Source organism: Euphorbia lathyris, chromosome 3, assembly GCF_963576675.1.
Source record: "Euphorbia lathyris chromosome 3, ddEupLath1.1, whole genome shotgun sequence".
Taxonomy (NCBI): domain Eukaryota; kingdom Viridiplantae; phylum Streptophyta; class Magnoliopsida; order Malpighiales; family Euphorbiaceae; genus Euphorbia; species Euphorbia lathyris.
This window is the reverse complement of record NC_088912.1, coordinates 25,986,487-26,002,340: the sequence shown is the minus strand read 5'-3', so window position 1 is coordinate 26,002,340 and position 15,854 is coordinate 25,986,487. Positions and strand designations below refer to the sequence as shown.

Below are 15,854 nucleotides of genomic sequence, written 5' to 3'. Positions count from 1 at the left end.
AAGAAGAAAAAAAAGAGAAGAAGAATAAGGTCAAAAAAAAAATCCGAAATTATCCTTGTAGTTTAACTGAGTTAAGGCATTTGCCTTGATTATATTATCATTACAAACCACATGGTTTGTTTTGTAACCAAAAAACCACGGATACCAATCTGCAAAAACGTGAAACCACGTGTTTTTTTAAATTAACTCTTAAACTTACTACAATGTCACTTGGAAGGTAGCTTACTTGGCATTGCAGTGTTAATGGGAATTTTCACTTATGTGGATTTTTTCCATTAACGGGGTCTCAAATTACTTAATCATGTTGATATTAGGCGAAAATTGTATAATTTTATACGTAGGGTCTAAATATGTTATTCCTAATAACTATAAGCCTAATTTTGTATTATCTCATATTATTAAGGGAATAATAACGTAAACTTTCGATAGAATTCGACTCCACATATGTAGTGCAGCTATGGCAATGCAGATTACCAGAGGTCTCATGGAAGATTTAGGAGGCTTGGCTAAAATGCATGTTTCAATGCTCATGTATGGAGTTCGTGATCTCACATATTTTCAGGAAAGGAAACCGTGCTAGAAACTTGCTAGCTCGGTTAGGAGTCTCCTCCACAAGGATCAGGTGATGGAGTTCCGCGCCTAGAATCTATCATACCTTCATTCTTGACGATATTTGTAATGTTGCACATTTTCGTTTTTCTTACTTTTCCCTCTTATTGTTGAACACTTTTATTTTTCTATATATTTATTGGGTTTTGCCAGGTTAGGTGTCGGGGGGGTGCCAACTTCGTTAGGATGTCTAACGCGTAACCTTGCTCTGTCCCTACTCTTATTTAAAAAAAACTCAACGACCGTGTCTGGAATGGGTTACACCTAGGTATAAGATTTTAGCATACAGAAAAAGTAAAAAAAAAAAAACCCTTGTAATTTGGACAATTTGCAAAGATAGTTTTCGTGGTTTATAAGTTTGCAAACATGGGTATGTACTTTGTGAATTTTGCAGTTAAAGAATATGTGAGTTAATTTTTCGGCCAAACAATACTTGTGTTATAGTTAATTTGTAAATTTAAATCTTGAATTTTGGATAATTTACAAAGTCAATCTTTTAATTGCCTCAAATCGCTCTCTTACAGGAATGACTGAGTTTGCAAACTGGAAAAAGTATATGTCCATATTTATAACTTTTAAACCACGTGATTTATCTTGGTAAAATCGCAATGTTTATTTATTTATTTATTTTTTTTTTTGTACTTTTTCTTATAAACATCCTCTTTCAATTCTTTCCAAATTCACTTTCTCCGGCTCAATGATGGGTCCAAATTTCATTAAATAAAATCTTGGTATATGGTTTCAATAGATCTTTTTGGTGTTTTCTCGTAACCACTGAGTACCAAATTAAATATAGTATTAATATTTTAAATAGAAATTGATAATCTTTAAAAAAAAGATTTTTTTTTTACAATGGATGGGCAAATCCCAAAAAAACACTAAAAAAAGACCGACTCTTAAAGACGGATCATTCTGGAAAATCCAGACCCACAAAAATAATAAAAAAAAAGAATGTCATGGATGCCTGCAGGAGGCGCATCACACTCGTGAAGACCTAAACTCAAACTCCCTGCGTAATTTGTCATCCAATCAGCTGCCCAGTTCCCTTCCCGTAGGATATGAACAAGCGGCACCTCCCAATCTCTGTCATATAGATCATGACACGCCATAATAAGCCAAGAAAAACGATGTCGTTGAACCACCTCATGACTAACAAGCCGAATTACTATCAAAAAGTCCATTTCGAATACTACCTTGCGGTAATGCCTAGCTTATGCGTACTTGAGGCCAAAATACAAACCTCATAGTTCTGTCAGTATTGCAGTGCAAAAACCAAGATTCGCCACCACACCTCCTAACCACTGATCATGCTCATCACGTAGGATCACTCTAGCCGAAGCGAGTCCCGGGTTCCCCTTGCTTGCACCATCACTGTTAAATTTAACCCACCATGCATCCGTGAGAACTCACCTAACCAACACCTCTGTTCTATATGAAACGCATTGGTAATTTCTCTCGACTTGGCTAAAATAAAATCCAGCAAAAAAAAAAGATAAGTTATATAAATACTTCTACAGTTAAAAGACAAAGGTAATTTTATCTTTTACATCATATATAGTATAATTAATGGGCTAACGTTGGCAAGTTGGTCAATTTCATGATATCAATATAAGAGTTCTCTCCTAGGTCATGAATGATATTCTCTCTATTATACATTTGTTATGTTATCACTCATGAATGACAGTCAAAGTTATGTATATAAGTGAAAAAAATATCCCATATTCTATATATATATAGATAAAAAAATTAAAATCCAAATATTTTATCGAGCTAAACACATTTCATCTACAAATTTATTCTCAAATCGCAATGAACCATACAACCCTTTATTTTTCAACCAACTTCTATTATATGTAATAGGTGTACAATATAAAAACAATATATCTATGTATTAGGATAATGTGCAAATTTAACCTTAATGTGTAAATCAATGAAATATTAAACCTGGTGTTTAACCCGACATTGCAATTTGAAATCTAGAAATGATTTTTTTTCATTAACGGTACGGTTTCTCATCTTATAATGTTGTAAGAACGCTTGAATTTGAAAAGTGATAAAAAAAAATGAATTTGTATATTAAAATATTGATTTTTTCTTAATAAGATTTGAAATTGACTTTATAAATAATATTAGGGTTTAAAATTGCATTATTTGATATGCTATGATTGTTTACCCTGATAACTATAAACTTAAATTTGCTTTTCAAATGAAAAATGAATTGATAGAGCTTGACAATGTTGACTTTTGTGGAAATTTTGTTGAAATGGTCATGAGGTATGTTAAGCTATGGATTTTGACTGATTTTACTTTTGAAGTTTGAACAATGGCAGAAACTCCATGAAATCAACTCTGCACAGCCTTTGTTTTTTTCATTTTCCTGGTAAGGATCTGTTTTCTGTTAGCAGAATCTCATTTGAATCATGATGAGGAGAATTAAACTCTGCACAGCCATTCTTTTACTGCTACTGCTCCTCAAAACTTGTAATGCCAACAGTGTTTGTTCTCCTTCTTCTTGCGGCAAAATCCACAACATCACTTTCCCTTTCCGACTAAGCACCGATCCAAAGCACTGTGGAAACCATCGATACACCCTTCACTGTCAGAATAATTCAACACTTGTTCTCTATCTCTATTCAGGTAACTACTATGTTCAATCAATCAATTACAATAATTTCACAATCCGATTAGTCGATTCTGGAGTTGTCGCCGATGATTGCTCCTCCCGGCCTCATTTTCCTTTGACTAATTACAACTTCTCTTTACAAGACCCCTTTGCATATCATTTCTTCAATTCTAATCCGTCGGGAATTCTTTCCCCCAAATTATCAACAATTATCACTTTTATGACCTGTAGCAGCCCTGCAAATTCTCCTCTTTATGTCGACACTTCTCCTTGCTTGATGAATATTGATAATCATAATCAGAAGCAGTATTCTTATGTGGATGTTGGTCGAATCGTAGCTTCGGATTTGATGAACAATTGCAGCATAGAAATGATGAGTCTGTTGCCAGAAAAGGATTATACAAACAGGTCGTTTATTGAAATTCACAGAGATTTAGGATTTGGTTTTGAGCTTTCATGGCACTATGTTTACTGCGGAAGATGCAGAGGTTGCTACTTCAATGATACGAATAACGTTCAATGCATAAGTGGTGCGTAGGATTCAATACACCTTAATTTTGATTAGCGTTAATCTTTCTTTCATCTGTTTTCTGATAATCTTGTGTTGATTCTTCAGATTATTTTAAAAGGGTTTGCTATCTCAACTTTGGGATTCGATGCATCTACTTAATAGGTATGTAATTGTCAAAGAACTTCTCTTAACCCTTTTGCATTTCCTTTTGGCAAAAGTATCATCCGAATTCATTATCTCAGATTTATGCTAATTAAATTGCTTGTTTACATGGTCAATTTAGGAACTTCCAATGCATATCAGATGTTCTTCCGAATTACAAGTGAGGTTTTCTTCTATCAATCTTAAACATGAAAATACATTCATTGAAGAATCATTCATTAGTTTACTGATTTTTGCATTTCTTGTAGGATCAACTCCAACTGTACTAGTTCTCCTTGGTAAGAGTTAAATGCTGCTTTTCAGATTATGAATCTTCTAACTTTAGTTTTTGTGTTTATGTGAGAAACGCGGTAAAATACATTCATGTTGTCTCAATTATGAATGACTATGGTGACCTTATATTCTGTTTTCTGAATGTGTTTTGCCCAAACAGTACTGCTGCATTGTGTCATCAGAACTATATGCGGTTCACCACTCATCCTCGGATTTTTTATCTACAAATGGCGGCGAAGACATTTATCAGGATATAACAGAATCGAAGAGTTCTTAGAACATCACAATAATCTAAAGCCAATAAGATATTCTTATTCCGAGATTAGGAAAATGACTGAAGGTTTCAAGGACAAGCTGGGCGAGGGAGGTTTTGGCTGTGTGTACAAAGGAAAACTTCGTAGTGGTCAAGTTGCAGCAATAAAGATTTTGGGTAAGTCCAAAACTAATGGTCAAGATTTCATGAATGAAGTTGCTACAATTGGAAGGATTTATCATACTAATGTAGTTCAACTAATCGGATTTTGTGTTGATGGATCAAAACGTGCTCTTGTCTACGAGTTTATGCCTAATGGATCTCTTGATAAGTATGTATCTTCTAAGCAAGGATCCATCTTGTTAAGTTGGAACAAATTGCATGAAATTTCTCTGGCAGTTGCTCGTGGCATTGAATATCTACACAAAGGTTGTGATATGCAGATCCTGCATTTCGACATCAAGCCTCACAATATTCTTCTTGACGAAAATTTCACTCCGAAGATATCCGACTTTGGGCTTGCTAAATTATATGCAACAAATAATAGTATCAAGTCTCTTACAGCAGCAAGGGGAACTATAGGGTACATGGCACCGGAGTTATTCTATAGAAATATCGGGAATATCTCGTACAAAGCCGATATCTACAGTTATGGAATGTTACTACTAGAAATGTCAGGCAAAAGGAAGAAGTTGGAGGAAAATTCAAGCGAATCTTGTTACTTTCCTCAATGGGTTTATGATGAAGTTTGCAATGGGAACGTAGCAACAAATGCAGATGTGAATGCGGAGGAAAATAAAATGGCGAAGCAGATGATTGTGGTGGGGTTATGGTGCATACAAATGAAACCATCTGATCGCCCTCCGATGAACAAAGTCATCGAGATGCTTGAAGCAGTCTTGGAAAGTGTAGAATTGCCTCCCAAGCCAATATTGTATCCAGATGAAATGCGGATGAAGGAGGAGTCGGAACTGTCATCTATTTCAGGTACTTTTACTGAATCAAGCTACTTGATTGAAAATTCATGTTCAGATATAAGTCATTCTACTGACTGACTTGTGTAGATTAAAAAATGTTATCTCCCTTATTTAAACAATATACAAATTTACTGTGTGATTGATAAATAGAGAACTTTATGCGACAGGATTTAAATTCTGCTGTAAAATAACAGCAATGAAGTAACAGCATAAAATAAACAAACTTTATTGAATAGTTGGAAGAATATGCTAAACAAACATCTTTCTATGAAGTTATTATTGGCAATGCCTTAATAATAAAAAAATTAAAAAACATAAAAAAACAGATGTAATCCCTCAATGATAATAGATAGAAATAGATATCATCATTGAGGGATTACATCTATTGGGGGATTCTAAAATAATAAGCTTGCGAATATAAATTGCTGCAATGCTTTAAACAGAAAGTCTCTTGGCATGATCATGATGATCTTCGAGGACAACGAATCTTTTCCAGTACCAATGGTTGATCCAGATTTGGGACATCTCTTCAATGGGAATGTTCTTGGTCTCGGGCAAGAACCAGTAGATGAAGGCGGTCATTATAGCAACGAAGAAAGCAAACAAAATGAACAATCCAAACTTCAATTTGCAAAGCAAGAAAAGGAATAACTGAGCAATTAAGAAAGTGAAGAGCATGTTGACGGCAGAAACAATACTCTGAGCAGCTGATCTGATCTCCAATGGGAAAATCTCACTGGGAACTAACCATCCCAAGGGTCCCCATGACCAAGCAAATCCTGCTACGAAGAAGCAGATAAAGACGACTATTAGAACTGCATACCCGACTGGTAGATCGGAGACAACTCCAGACAAGCCGAATTTGTATCCAATGAAACCGGCGAGCAGTCCTTGAAAGATGAACATCTGCAGTCCCCCTTCGAGAAATAGCACTCTTCTCCCATGTTTATCAGTAACCCACATGGAAACCAAAGTGGCAACGAAATTAACAGCACCGGTGATGACTGCAGAGAGAAGGGAAGCACTATCTCCGAAACCAAGACTTTTGAAAAGCACTGGAGCATAAAACATGACCACATTGATTCCTGTAAGTTGTTGAAGAGCTGGGATTAGTATAGCCATAACCAGATGAGGTCTGTATTTTCTCTCCATGATATTCCTCCATGGGAAAGGCATTTCGCGGAAATATATTGACATCATAAAGGACATGTATGAGGGAGTATGCACGAGTGTACGTACTAGTGTTGGGAAAACTGAAGAGTTTCCTATTACGATTGGAGTGCATCAAGGTTCCGCACTAAGCCCATTTCTTTTTGCCATCGTTATGGATGAACTAACAAGTTCACTTCAAGATGGTATACCATGGTGCATGCTGTTTGCAGATGATATTGTGTTGGTTGATGAGACGAAAGAAGGAGTGGAGATGAAGTTGGAACTATGGAGGCAAACTCTAGAATCTAGAGGCTTTAAGTTGAGTCGAAGTAAGACAGAATATTTGGAGTGTAAGTTTAGCGGCCGTAGGAGTAGGGAGGCAGGGACAATCACCCTAGATGGGAGAGTTGTTCAGGCCTCGGATTGCTTCCGGTATTTAGGATCTATTATCCAAACGGATGGAGAAGTAGATGGAGATGTTGCCCATAGGATTAAAGCTGGTTGGTCGAAGTGGAAGAGTGCTACGGGTTTCCTTTGTGATCCCGGCATGCCTAATAGATTGAAGGGAAAATTCTACCGGACGGCAATTAGACCAGCATTGTTATATGGTACGGAGTGTTGGGCAGTGAAATACTGCCACATCCATAAGATGTCGGTGGCGGAGATGCGTATGTTGAGATGGATGTGTGGTCACACGAGAAAGGACCGGGTGCGTAATGAAATAATTAGGACAAAAGTAGGGGTTACATCTATTGAGAATAAAATGAGAGAAAACCGACTAAGGTGGTTTGGCCATGTGAGACGTAGAGCGCTTGATGCGCCGGTTAGGAGAACCGAAGAGTGGCAAAGGGATGTAGTGGTGAGGGGTAGGGGAAGACCTAAGCAAACTTGGAGGAGGGTGATCGAGAGTGATATGAGTTTATTGGGAATTGAGGAAAATATGGTAGTGGATAGGACGGAGTGGAGGGAGCGAATCTGTGTCGCTGACACGACTTGATTTTCACGGTTTTATATGATGGTTCATGTTAGCCGACCCCGAATCATTTCGGGACTAAGGCTTTGTTGTTGTTGTTGTTGATATTCCTCCATGGATGTTCCATCTCCTTAGCTTGTTCGCTTGCTGCCACTATGTCCTGAAATTCAGCCTCTATTTCGGCATCGGAAGCTCCGCGAATACGCCTCAGAACGCGTCTGGCTTCCTGTTTGGCCTTTTCTTTATCTTCTTCTTTTGTGGCTTTCTCAAGTATGGAATTAGGTGTATTCGGAAGGAAGCCTGCCGAGATAACTATGACTAGAGCAGGAGCCATTGCGATTCCCAGACTATAACGCCAACCTTGGCTTCCATGTAGTTTAGGCATAAAATAATTGATGGTGTTAGCCCATAGGATACCAACTGTTATTAGCAGCTGAAACAGAATGTTGAGAAACCCTCGCCACTTGTAGGGAGCCATCTCTGATAAATAGAGAGGAACAGACTGCATATACATTGGAAACCAAATAATGAATCAATAACAAAATCTAACAAAATACTATAGATATATATCTGTAATTAGTTAGTTATACCTGAACTGAGAATCCAATCCCGAGACCCAACAAAAGACGGCCGACAATAAGATGCCAAGTAGCATGAGCAAAGCCATTCAAAGCAGCTCCAGCCAAAAAGATTAATCCTCCAAGAAACATAGAAAACTTACGACCGAGCATCTTTGTTACCAAGGAAGCAAAAAGGGATGAAACGAGGGCAGCCAAGTACAAGGAGGATGTAAACATGGTGAGTGTTGCATTATTGAAAGTGCAATACTGATTGGCAGAGGTATCCAATAGTTGCTTCCGATAAACGGATGGGAAGAATTGATGCAAAAAGGAAGGCATAGAAGTAACTCCACCGGAGATACCGATATCGTATCCGAAGATCAAACCACCCATAGCACCGACCACACAAGTAAATAAGACATACCAAGTAAGATTAGCAGCATAATCTTTGGAATTGGATTTACCGGAGACAGTTGATAAAACAGGATGAGCCATATTAACTATAAGTATCCGATTGAATAATTGATGTATTAACAAGTATGTTGTTGTGATGCATATTTATAGTGTTGGGTTTAAGAGGAAATCGTATTTTCAATTCCGACCAGTAATAGGAATTATACTTAGAATTACTCGTAGAAATAGATAATATTGTTTCAATCAATTTCTACACCTCTTATCCGAATGTACTTAATGGTAAGTAAATCGTATTTCTAGTAGTAATAGTATTTTATTTATCAATTTAAACAAGTATTAATTAATTATTTATTTGTCTTCCAGTTACAATAGAAATAGGAGTAGAAATATTGTCTATCCAATTCTATGTTTCATTCTATGAAAACCATTACAAATTCTTATCTTATCCCCGATTATATTACTTTAAGCAAATTTATAAACATCATTTTATTATTTTTTTTTATTATTTTTTACATGTACATACATGTATTTGATGTATTACTGACTAGTGATAATATGCCGCAAATGTGTGGTGAAGATAACAAAAGAGTTTTGTAAATAATATATAAAATTAATTAAACTTTCCAATATTAGATCTTCAATCGTATCATTTAAGACGTTAAAGATTAAATTGCTCTTGACAGACAATGACAAAGGCATTTCATACCTTATCCCTTTTCTTTATGGATTCAACGGAAACTTGTACGGTAAATTACAATCATGACACTCAACTTTATCTTTACTAATGTTAAAATCCAACATAAAAATCACTAACATTTATCTTTTACTAACATATAGTATTTTAATTTCGGAACACTCCAATATCATATTAAATGGAGGACTGCATACAAATTTTGAGCGTATGTTACATGGTCCTTCATTTGACATAGAAGACACATAGTGCTCCTATACTTTCTATTGAGATTATATGTTAATCATTTTAATTCATTGACTTTTTTTTTATGGCATTTAGTTGTTTTGGTTAGGAAAAAAATAGTTATTAAAGACAAAAATCTACTAAAATTGTGGTTTTGGAAATCGAAAACATGGTCCCATATAAAAAAAAAATTTATTTCATAGACTTTTCATAATATATTTTAATAAAAAAAGTATAGGGTAAATTACACCATGGCCACTAAACTTTTGCTAATTTTCACGGTATGACTACTAAACTTCAAAACGTAACATAAAAGTCACTAAACTTTATGTTACGTTTTGAAGTTCAGTGGTCATACCGTGAAAAAGATCTAAATTCAATGGCTATAAGTGCAATTTATCAAAAAAAAAAAATAGTTGCATATTAATTGGTTCAAAAAGAAAAAAAAAATGTGTTTTGCAATTTCATAATAGATTGAAAGAAGTAATACTTTTAAGCTCAAGGAGATCTTCAAATTTTCATTTTTTTTTCTAACACGATGTAATTTATTTTCTTTTTGCATGTATATACATATGTATTTGATCTATTATCGACTAGTAATAATATGCCGCAAATGTGTAGTGAAAATAATCGAATTCATAACTTATGGAGGGCGTTGTTAATAATGTCTGAAAATAAACCAATATATTAAAGCAAATGAAAAATTTCTTGTGAATAAAATATCTCTCTTTCACATTAGTTGAAAAGGAAAATACAATTATTTCATTTGTGACTTTTCCTGCTGGTTGGTATGTTATGTTTTCCTTTTATGTTGTTTAATTTGTTCATCACCATACTCATTTTTATTGTTTTTATGTACTATAGGTTCACATTTCATATTATATCAACTTGTAGCATTTTAATTAGTTTAATTGGTCTTGTCTTCTTATTTTTTATTTTCATTTCTTTTTCATAGGAATTGCTCTTTTATTGTTATGGTTACTGCCTCACAGCTTGGAGACTGCTCCTTTCTGCTCAAGTTTGTTCTGCAACCATTATTATTCCTACTTACTAACACAACTTTTTTTTTTTTTAATTATTTCATTTCCTTTTGATATATAGCTGTTTTAATTTAGATTGGGCATGCGGTTTAGGCATGGCTAATTGTTCTCCTATTCAAAACGGTGGTGTGTGTCATCATCCATACACACTTCTCTCAGAGCATCTTTAGTGGTGGGATGGAAGGACTAATCTGTAATTAATCAAACACCTCCAACCACTAGAGATGCAAAAATTGGTATCGCTAGGATTGGGTGAGTTGTTCAATCCAGCGACTCTCCAAAAAAAAATATGGCTACAAGAAGACAGGACGCGCAGGAAAGAATTCACACGGGACGACCCATGCTTTTGTCCATTGGCCAAGCAATGTCCCACTCACACAATATTTTTGGCGTCCATCTCTGCCCAATTTGACATTTTGGGATTGAGAGTTGGGTCCCCCAACTATTTCTCTGTCTCCAACGTTGCTACAGAACATTATTTTTGGGTAAATTGCATACGTGGTGTACAATCTTTACCTGTTTTCACAGTAAAGTGTACAATTTTCTGGTGACCTCCCACTAAAATGTACAGCCGGTAAAAATGACCGATCAACGAAAGTCAATGTTGTCATGTCAGCATTTTGACCACTTTAAAAGTAAAAAAATTCACACCCCTAATATGAAATTACTAAAATACCCTCGTCCTTTCCAAATTGAAAAAAAGTAAACCAACTCTCTCTCTCCCTTCATTTTCTGCATCTGTCTTTCCATTTCTCTTTCCAACTCTTCTCTCTCTAACAACCTTCTAGTGTTTTGAGCAAACTGGTAACAGACTTAGTTTTTGGTTTGTGGAATATTTGTAATTGTCAACTCACAGCCTGCTCGTTCAGCAAATTAAGAACGCTGAAAGTCGAACATTGCAATAAGTTGAAGAATTTGTTGTCCTTCTCCATGGTTAGAAACCTTTCGCAGCTTCAAGAATTGGAAGTAAGCAACTGTAATGGCATGGAAGAGAGAGTTTCTGGTGAAAGTGAAGTCAACGATAACGAAGCTCAAGTGGCTGATTTTCCCCAATTACGCTTCCTGACATTAAGATGTCTACCAATGTCTCGAGGATTTTGCTCCAAAGTGAAGGAACTTATCCCATCCCAGTTGGAAAGTTATCAAAGAACAAAGGGAATTGTTTCTGAGGAGGATGAGCTCAGTGGCGGAGCCAGAGCTCAAGGTCCGGAGGGTCTCAATTGCATGAAGATTTTTTTTTTTAATAACGACTTAAGGCTTTGATTCATAGTAGTCAAATCGAAATTTTCAAATTTTTGATAATATAAGGGTAAATTTGATCATAATTGGAAAAATTAAGGTACAAAACAACTGAGATTCAATATGAAGGATAAGGTGCAAAAATACTCTAATGTTTACACCTAAGAATAATTTTACCTCTAACGTATAAAATGGTGCAATTTTACCCTTAATATTGGCAGCCAAGAGCAATTTTATCCCTAACGTTGACAAGTTTGGTCAATTGGAGAAATTATTCATCAACTTGTTTTCTCGGTCATGAATTTTGTAACTAAAAAATATAATTAAAAATAATAAAGGAGAATGAGGTTAATAATGATTAAAAATGATATTTTTAAAGGAGAATGAAGTTTAATGAAAAAAATTAAAATGAGATAAAAAGTGAAGAGAAGGAGATTCGAGCACAAGACCACATGGATGCAGAGATACCTTTAATTATCATTACAACCAACTATGCAAACTTAGTTTTATGTTATATAATTACATTCTACATTATAAGTATTAATTTTAACTATTTTGGAGGGGCTTCTCGGGACTGAACCACTATTCGTCAAGGGTGTTCCGGAGGGTCGGGAGACCCTCCCTTACCCTCCTAGATCCGCCCCTGGATGAGCTCCAAGCTCCATTGCCATTTTTTGACAAAAGAGTAAGCTCACGTAATTTTTGGACATTTCCTATATTATTAGCTTTCTGAATTATTATTTTTCTAACTTAAAAGGAAAAAAAGAGAATTCATGAATCAAGTCACTTTTTCTGCAGGCTTTCTTCCCCAACTTGGAGGTCCTGACGTTGGGATATATATAGCTAGGGCCGATCCTGAGATTTTAGAGGTCCGGGACGAATTACCAAATGGACCCTAATAAATAAGTGGAAATGAAAAAATAATTGTATAAAAGAAGATTACTTAAAAATGACACATTTCTTGTTAACAAAATATCTAATAAAAACATTTTATATTGCTTTAAGTATCCAATTTCTTATACAAAATAATGTCTATGAGCATTTCTAGAAGTAAATTTCTTAAATTTAATAAATTATGGAATAGTTCTAATAGATTTTATGCTCTTTACGATACAAAGCATGATAATAGTTAAATGAAAAACCAAATTTGAAAATCACATCATTTAACGAGGTTTAGCGCATAAATTCTTGAAATTGGAAGATTTTGATACGTTTTTTCCAAATTTCTTTTGAAGACCGAGTAAAGCAGAATCTGATGAATTGAGAAGATGAACTGGGGATGTAGGATAATATTACTGTTTAATATTGTTTGGGATTGGAGTGTGATTAAAAAAAGGAAGAGATAAATTATAAATTTTTGTTGGGATTGATAGGTGGAAAGATAATTATAGAAATACTTTGAGATAAATTAGGGAATTGATACCCAAAGTTTTTATTAGGAAATTTGGAAAGAATCCGAAATAAATTAGGGAATTTAGAAAGACTATTTAATAACTGATGTCAATGTTTTTTATTTGGAAAAACTAATTTGAAAAGAATCTAATGCCAACGTTTTTAATCAACTATAATTTTTTTTAAATTTAATCAAATATAATTTAATAGGTACTAATACATTACTATAATTGGGGCCCTTCTCATACTTGGGCCCTGAACATGCGCCCCTCCTGCCCATGCTCAGGGACGGGCCTATATATAGCCTGTCAAGAGACACAATATGGTGAACTCTCTCTTGTTTCTTTAAACCTGACAAGCTCGGTCATGAGTATAAATTTTAATGCTTTACGAAATCTGCACCTAAATAATCAATTAAGTAACAGACTTAGTTTTTGGTTTTAGAGATAAAAGAGAGAAATGGAAAGATAGATAGATGAGATACATAAAATGAAGGGAGAGAGGGAATGGGTTTACTTTTTTTTTTCAATTTGGAAGGAACGAGGGTAAAAGTTTTGTAACGTAATTTACCCCATTATTTTCTTTTTATAAAATAAAATTTAACAAAACTTTGAACTTCAAATAATCTACTAAAAAAAGAAATAAAAAATATTTACATAAAATACCGTCATACAATCCTTTCCAAAAAATTGTTATAATGTTAAATTTTTTTTTTTCCAAATAAATCTTTATGATAAATAAAATGGTAAATTCCAAAAAAAACCCTGTGGTTTCACCGATTTCCAAATAAACCCCTGTGGTTTGTTTTTACCAAAAAAAAGGAGCGTGTTTACGCCGTTACCCGAAAAATGGAAAATCGGTTAACGGCGTTAAAAATGCTAACGTGACGAAGGGTAAATTTGGAAAAACGATTTTTTTTTTCTTTTCTTTTTTTCTTTCCTTCTTCTTTTTCTTCTTTCTTTCTTTTTTTCTTCTTCTTCTTCTTCTTCTTCTTCTTCTTCCTTCCTTCCTTCCTTCTTCTTCTCCTTCTTTCCTTCTTCCTCCTCCTTTTTTCTCTTCTACTTTTTTTTTTAAATTTCCGATACCCCTGGAAATTTCCGAAATCTAGAAATTTCCAGATTTCTGGACAGAAATCTAGAAATTTTCAGATTTCTTCGGAAATTCCCAGATATCCGTCGTTTCCTCCATTACCACCATTTGGTCCGCTTCCGCCATTGCTTGATCAAGTAATTCTTTCTATGAACGACAAATATATTAAACGCAAACATATGAACGAAAAATCTTCCTCGTTAAAATTCCACCCACTGATTCTTCTAATCTTCATAATTTAATCCTCCCCCGATTCTCCTTCCATGTCCTCTTCTTCTTCTACATTCAATCTTCACAATTCTACAGGTCACGAGAGGCGAAGTTTCACAAGTGAGCCAAAATCAGTTAGAACAAACAAGTAGAAGCCACGAATCTGGAAATTCCCAGATTTCCGATTAAAAGAATTATGTTGTTACTTCTTCAATTTGGAATTTAGTGAAGGAAGCTTATAATAAAGTGAGCTTACATTGTTTTTTGTGGCTAGGCCGTCACTCTAAGCTCAGTTTTTGGAACGGGGCGTGGATTAACCCTCCCATAGCTGATCAGATGGGTTTAACATTAAGGCAAAGAAGGGAGGCCACGGATTGTGTCAGCAGCTATTTCAGAAATGGAGACTGGTGTAATTTGTCGTCTTTGCCGAGCGACATTGAAGGTAGGATCAGATCAGTTCGACAATGGAAGGATGGAGAGGATGTCTGTGTTTGGAAGCCGTCGATTCATGGAATCTTTACTGTCAAGCTTTTTTATGCTTGGTTGCAGGGTAGCTCGGAGACGAGGCCTTGGTATCGCTTCATTTGGGACTTTTGTATTCCGCCATCTCACTCAATGATCTGCTGGAAAGAAATCCTAGGGGCCTTAGCAACGCATGACAGGTTGCGTGCCAGGGGTTGTCAGGTCATTTCCCGCTGCAGCCTCTGCGGAGCGAGCACGGAATCAGCGCAGCATATGTTTTTAACTTGTTCTTTCTCTGTGCAGGTCTGGAATTCAATTGAATCTCTTTTTGGATGAAGATTGCATAAAACATTATCTCTATTGGACTTGATTAATGTTGTATTAAATCAGCATCTTAGCTCACAAATCCGTATTCTTTGGAGATCTGCAATTGTTAATGGCGTATGGCTTCTCTGGAAGACCAGAAACAATGCAATTTTTGAAAATGAGGTCCTCTGCATCTCGTTAACTCTGCACAGGCTATGGCATTCAATACAGGAATCTAGCAAGTTTGAGCGGGGTTTTATGTGGAACTCTACTACGAAGCAGCAAACGCTAAATGAACTTCACCTTTCTGTCCGTAGGCATCGCGCTCCTCGCATAATACCAGTTTGCTAGCAGCCTCCACCGGTCTCTTAGATGAAAGTCAATACGGATGCCTTTGTCAATGGAAGTCCCGGAACTGCGGGCTGCAGCGGTATCTACAGGTCGGCATCTAGGGAATTCTCTGGGGCTTTTTCCTATCATTTGGGCACAACCTTTTCTTATGCTGCTGAACTTTCAGCTGCAATTACGGCAATCAACCTGGCGTGTGATAGGGGCTGGATGCGGTTATGGCTCGAAAGTGACTCGACGTTTGTGGTCCATGCGTTGCAAAGTCGAACCAAGTTAGTCACGTGGTTTCTCAGGCAGGATTGGCTAAAGTGTCTTGAAAATATGGATTCTATGACAGTGGTGATC

General features: G+C 35.7%; 2 protein-coding genes across 5 annotated transcripts; one reads left to right on the top strand and one right to left on the bottom strand.

The window, feature by feature from the left end:
* The first annotated feature begins 2,783 nt into the window (after positions 1–2,783).
* LOC136222445 (rust resistance kinase Lr10-like) lies at positions 2,784–12,616 on the top strand. 4 transcript variants are annotated; one of them, XM_066010216.1, is made up of 7 exons: positions 2,784–3,762; positions 3,849–3,905; positions 4,027–4,065; positions 4,154–4,183; positions 4,339–5,418; positions 10,379–10,441; positions 12,501–12,616. In XM_066010216.1, the coding sequence occupies exons 1-7, from the start codon at positions 3,030–3,032 to the stop codon at positions 12,599–12,601; spliced, it is 2,103 nt and encodes a 700-aa protein (XP_065866288.1). In that variant the 5' UTR covers positions 2,784–3,029; the 3' UTR covers positions 12,602–12,616. The 4 variants fall into 4 exon arrangements, with proteins under 4 accessions (XP_065866288.1, XP_065866289.1, XP_065866290.1 ...); XM_066010217.1 differs by lacking the exon at positions 10,379–10,441; XM_066010218.1 differs by lacking the exons at positions 10,379–10,441; positions 12,501–12,616 and adding an exon at positions 9,191–9,285 and having other exon boundaries at positions 2,785–3,762.
* LOC136222447 (sugar carrier protein C-like) lies at positions 5,874–8,588 on the bottom strand (the record flags this gene model as incomplete). Its single annotated transcript, XM_066010220.1, has 3 exons — positions 8,124–8,588; positions 7,619–8,035; positions 5,874–6,554 (listed from the first exon to the last, which is right to left on the bottom strand). Coding segments are annotated over exons 1-3 (1,563 nt in total), but the record flags the coding sequence as incomplete, so codon positions are not given.
* Positions 12,617–15,854: the final 3,238 nt, after the last annotated feature.

Coding starts and splice junctions, on each gene's coding strand:
- LOC136222445 (XM_066010216.1), top strand. CDS start 3,030: ATGATGAGGAGAATTAAACTCTGCACAGCCATTCTTTTACTGCTACTG. Junction 3,906..4,026: donor TCGATGCATCTACTTAATAG/GTATGTAATTGT, acceptor TGGTCAATTTAG/GAACTTCCAATGCATATCAG. Junction 4,184..4,338: donor AACTGTACTAGTTCTCCTTG/GTAAGAGTTAAA, acceptor TTGCCCAAACAG/TACTGCTGCATTGTGTCATC.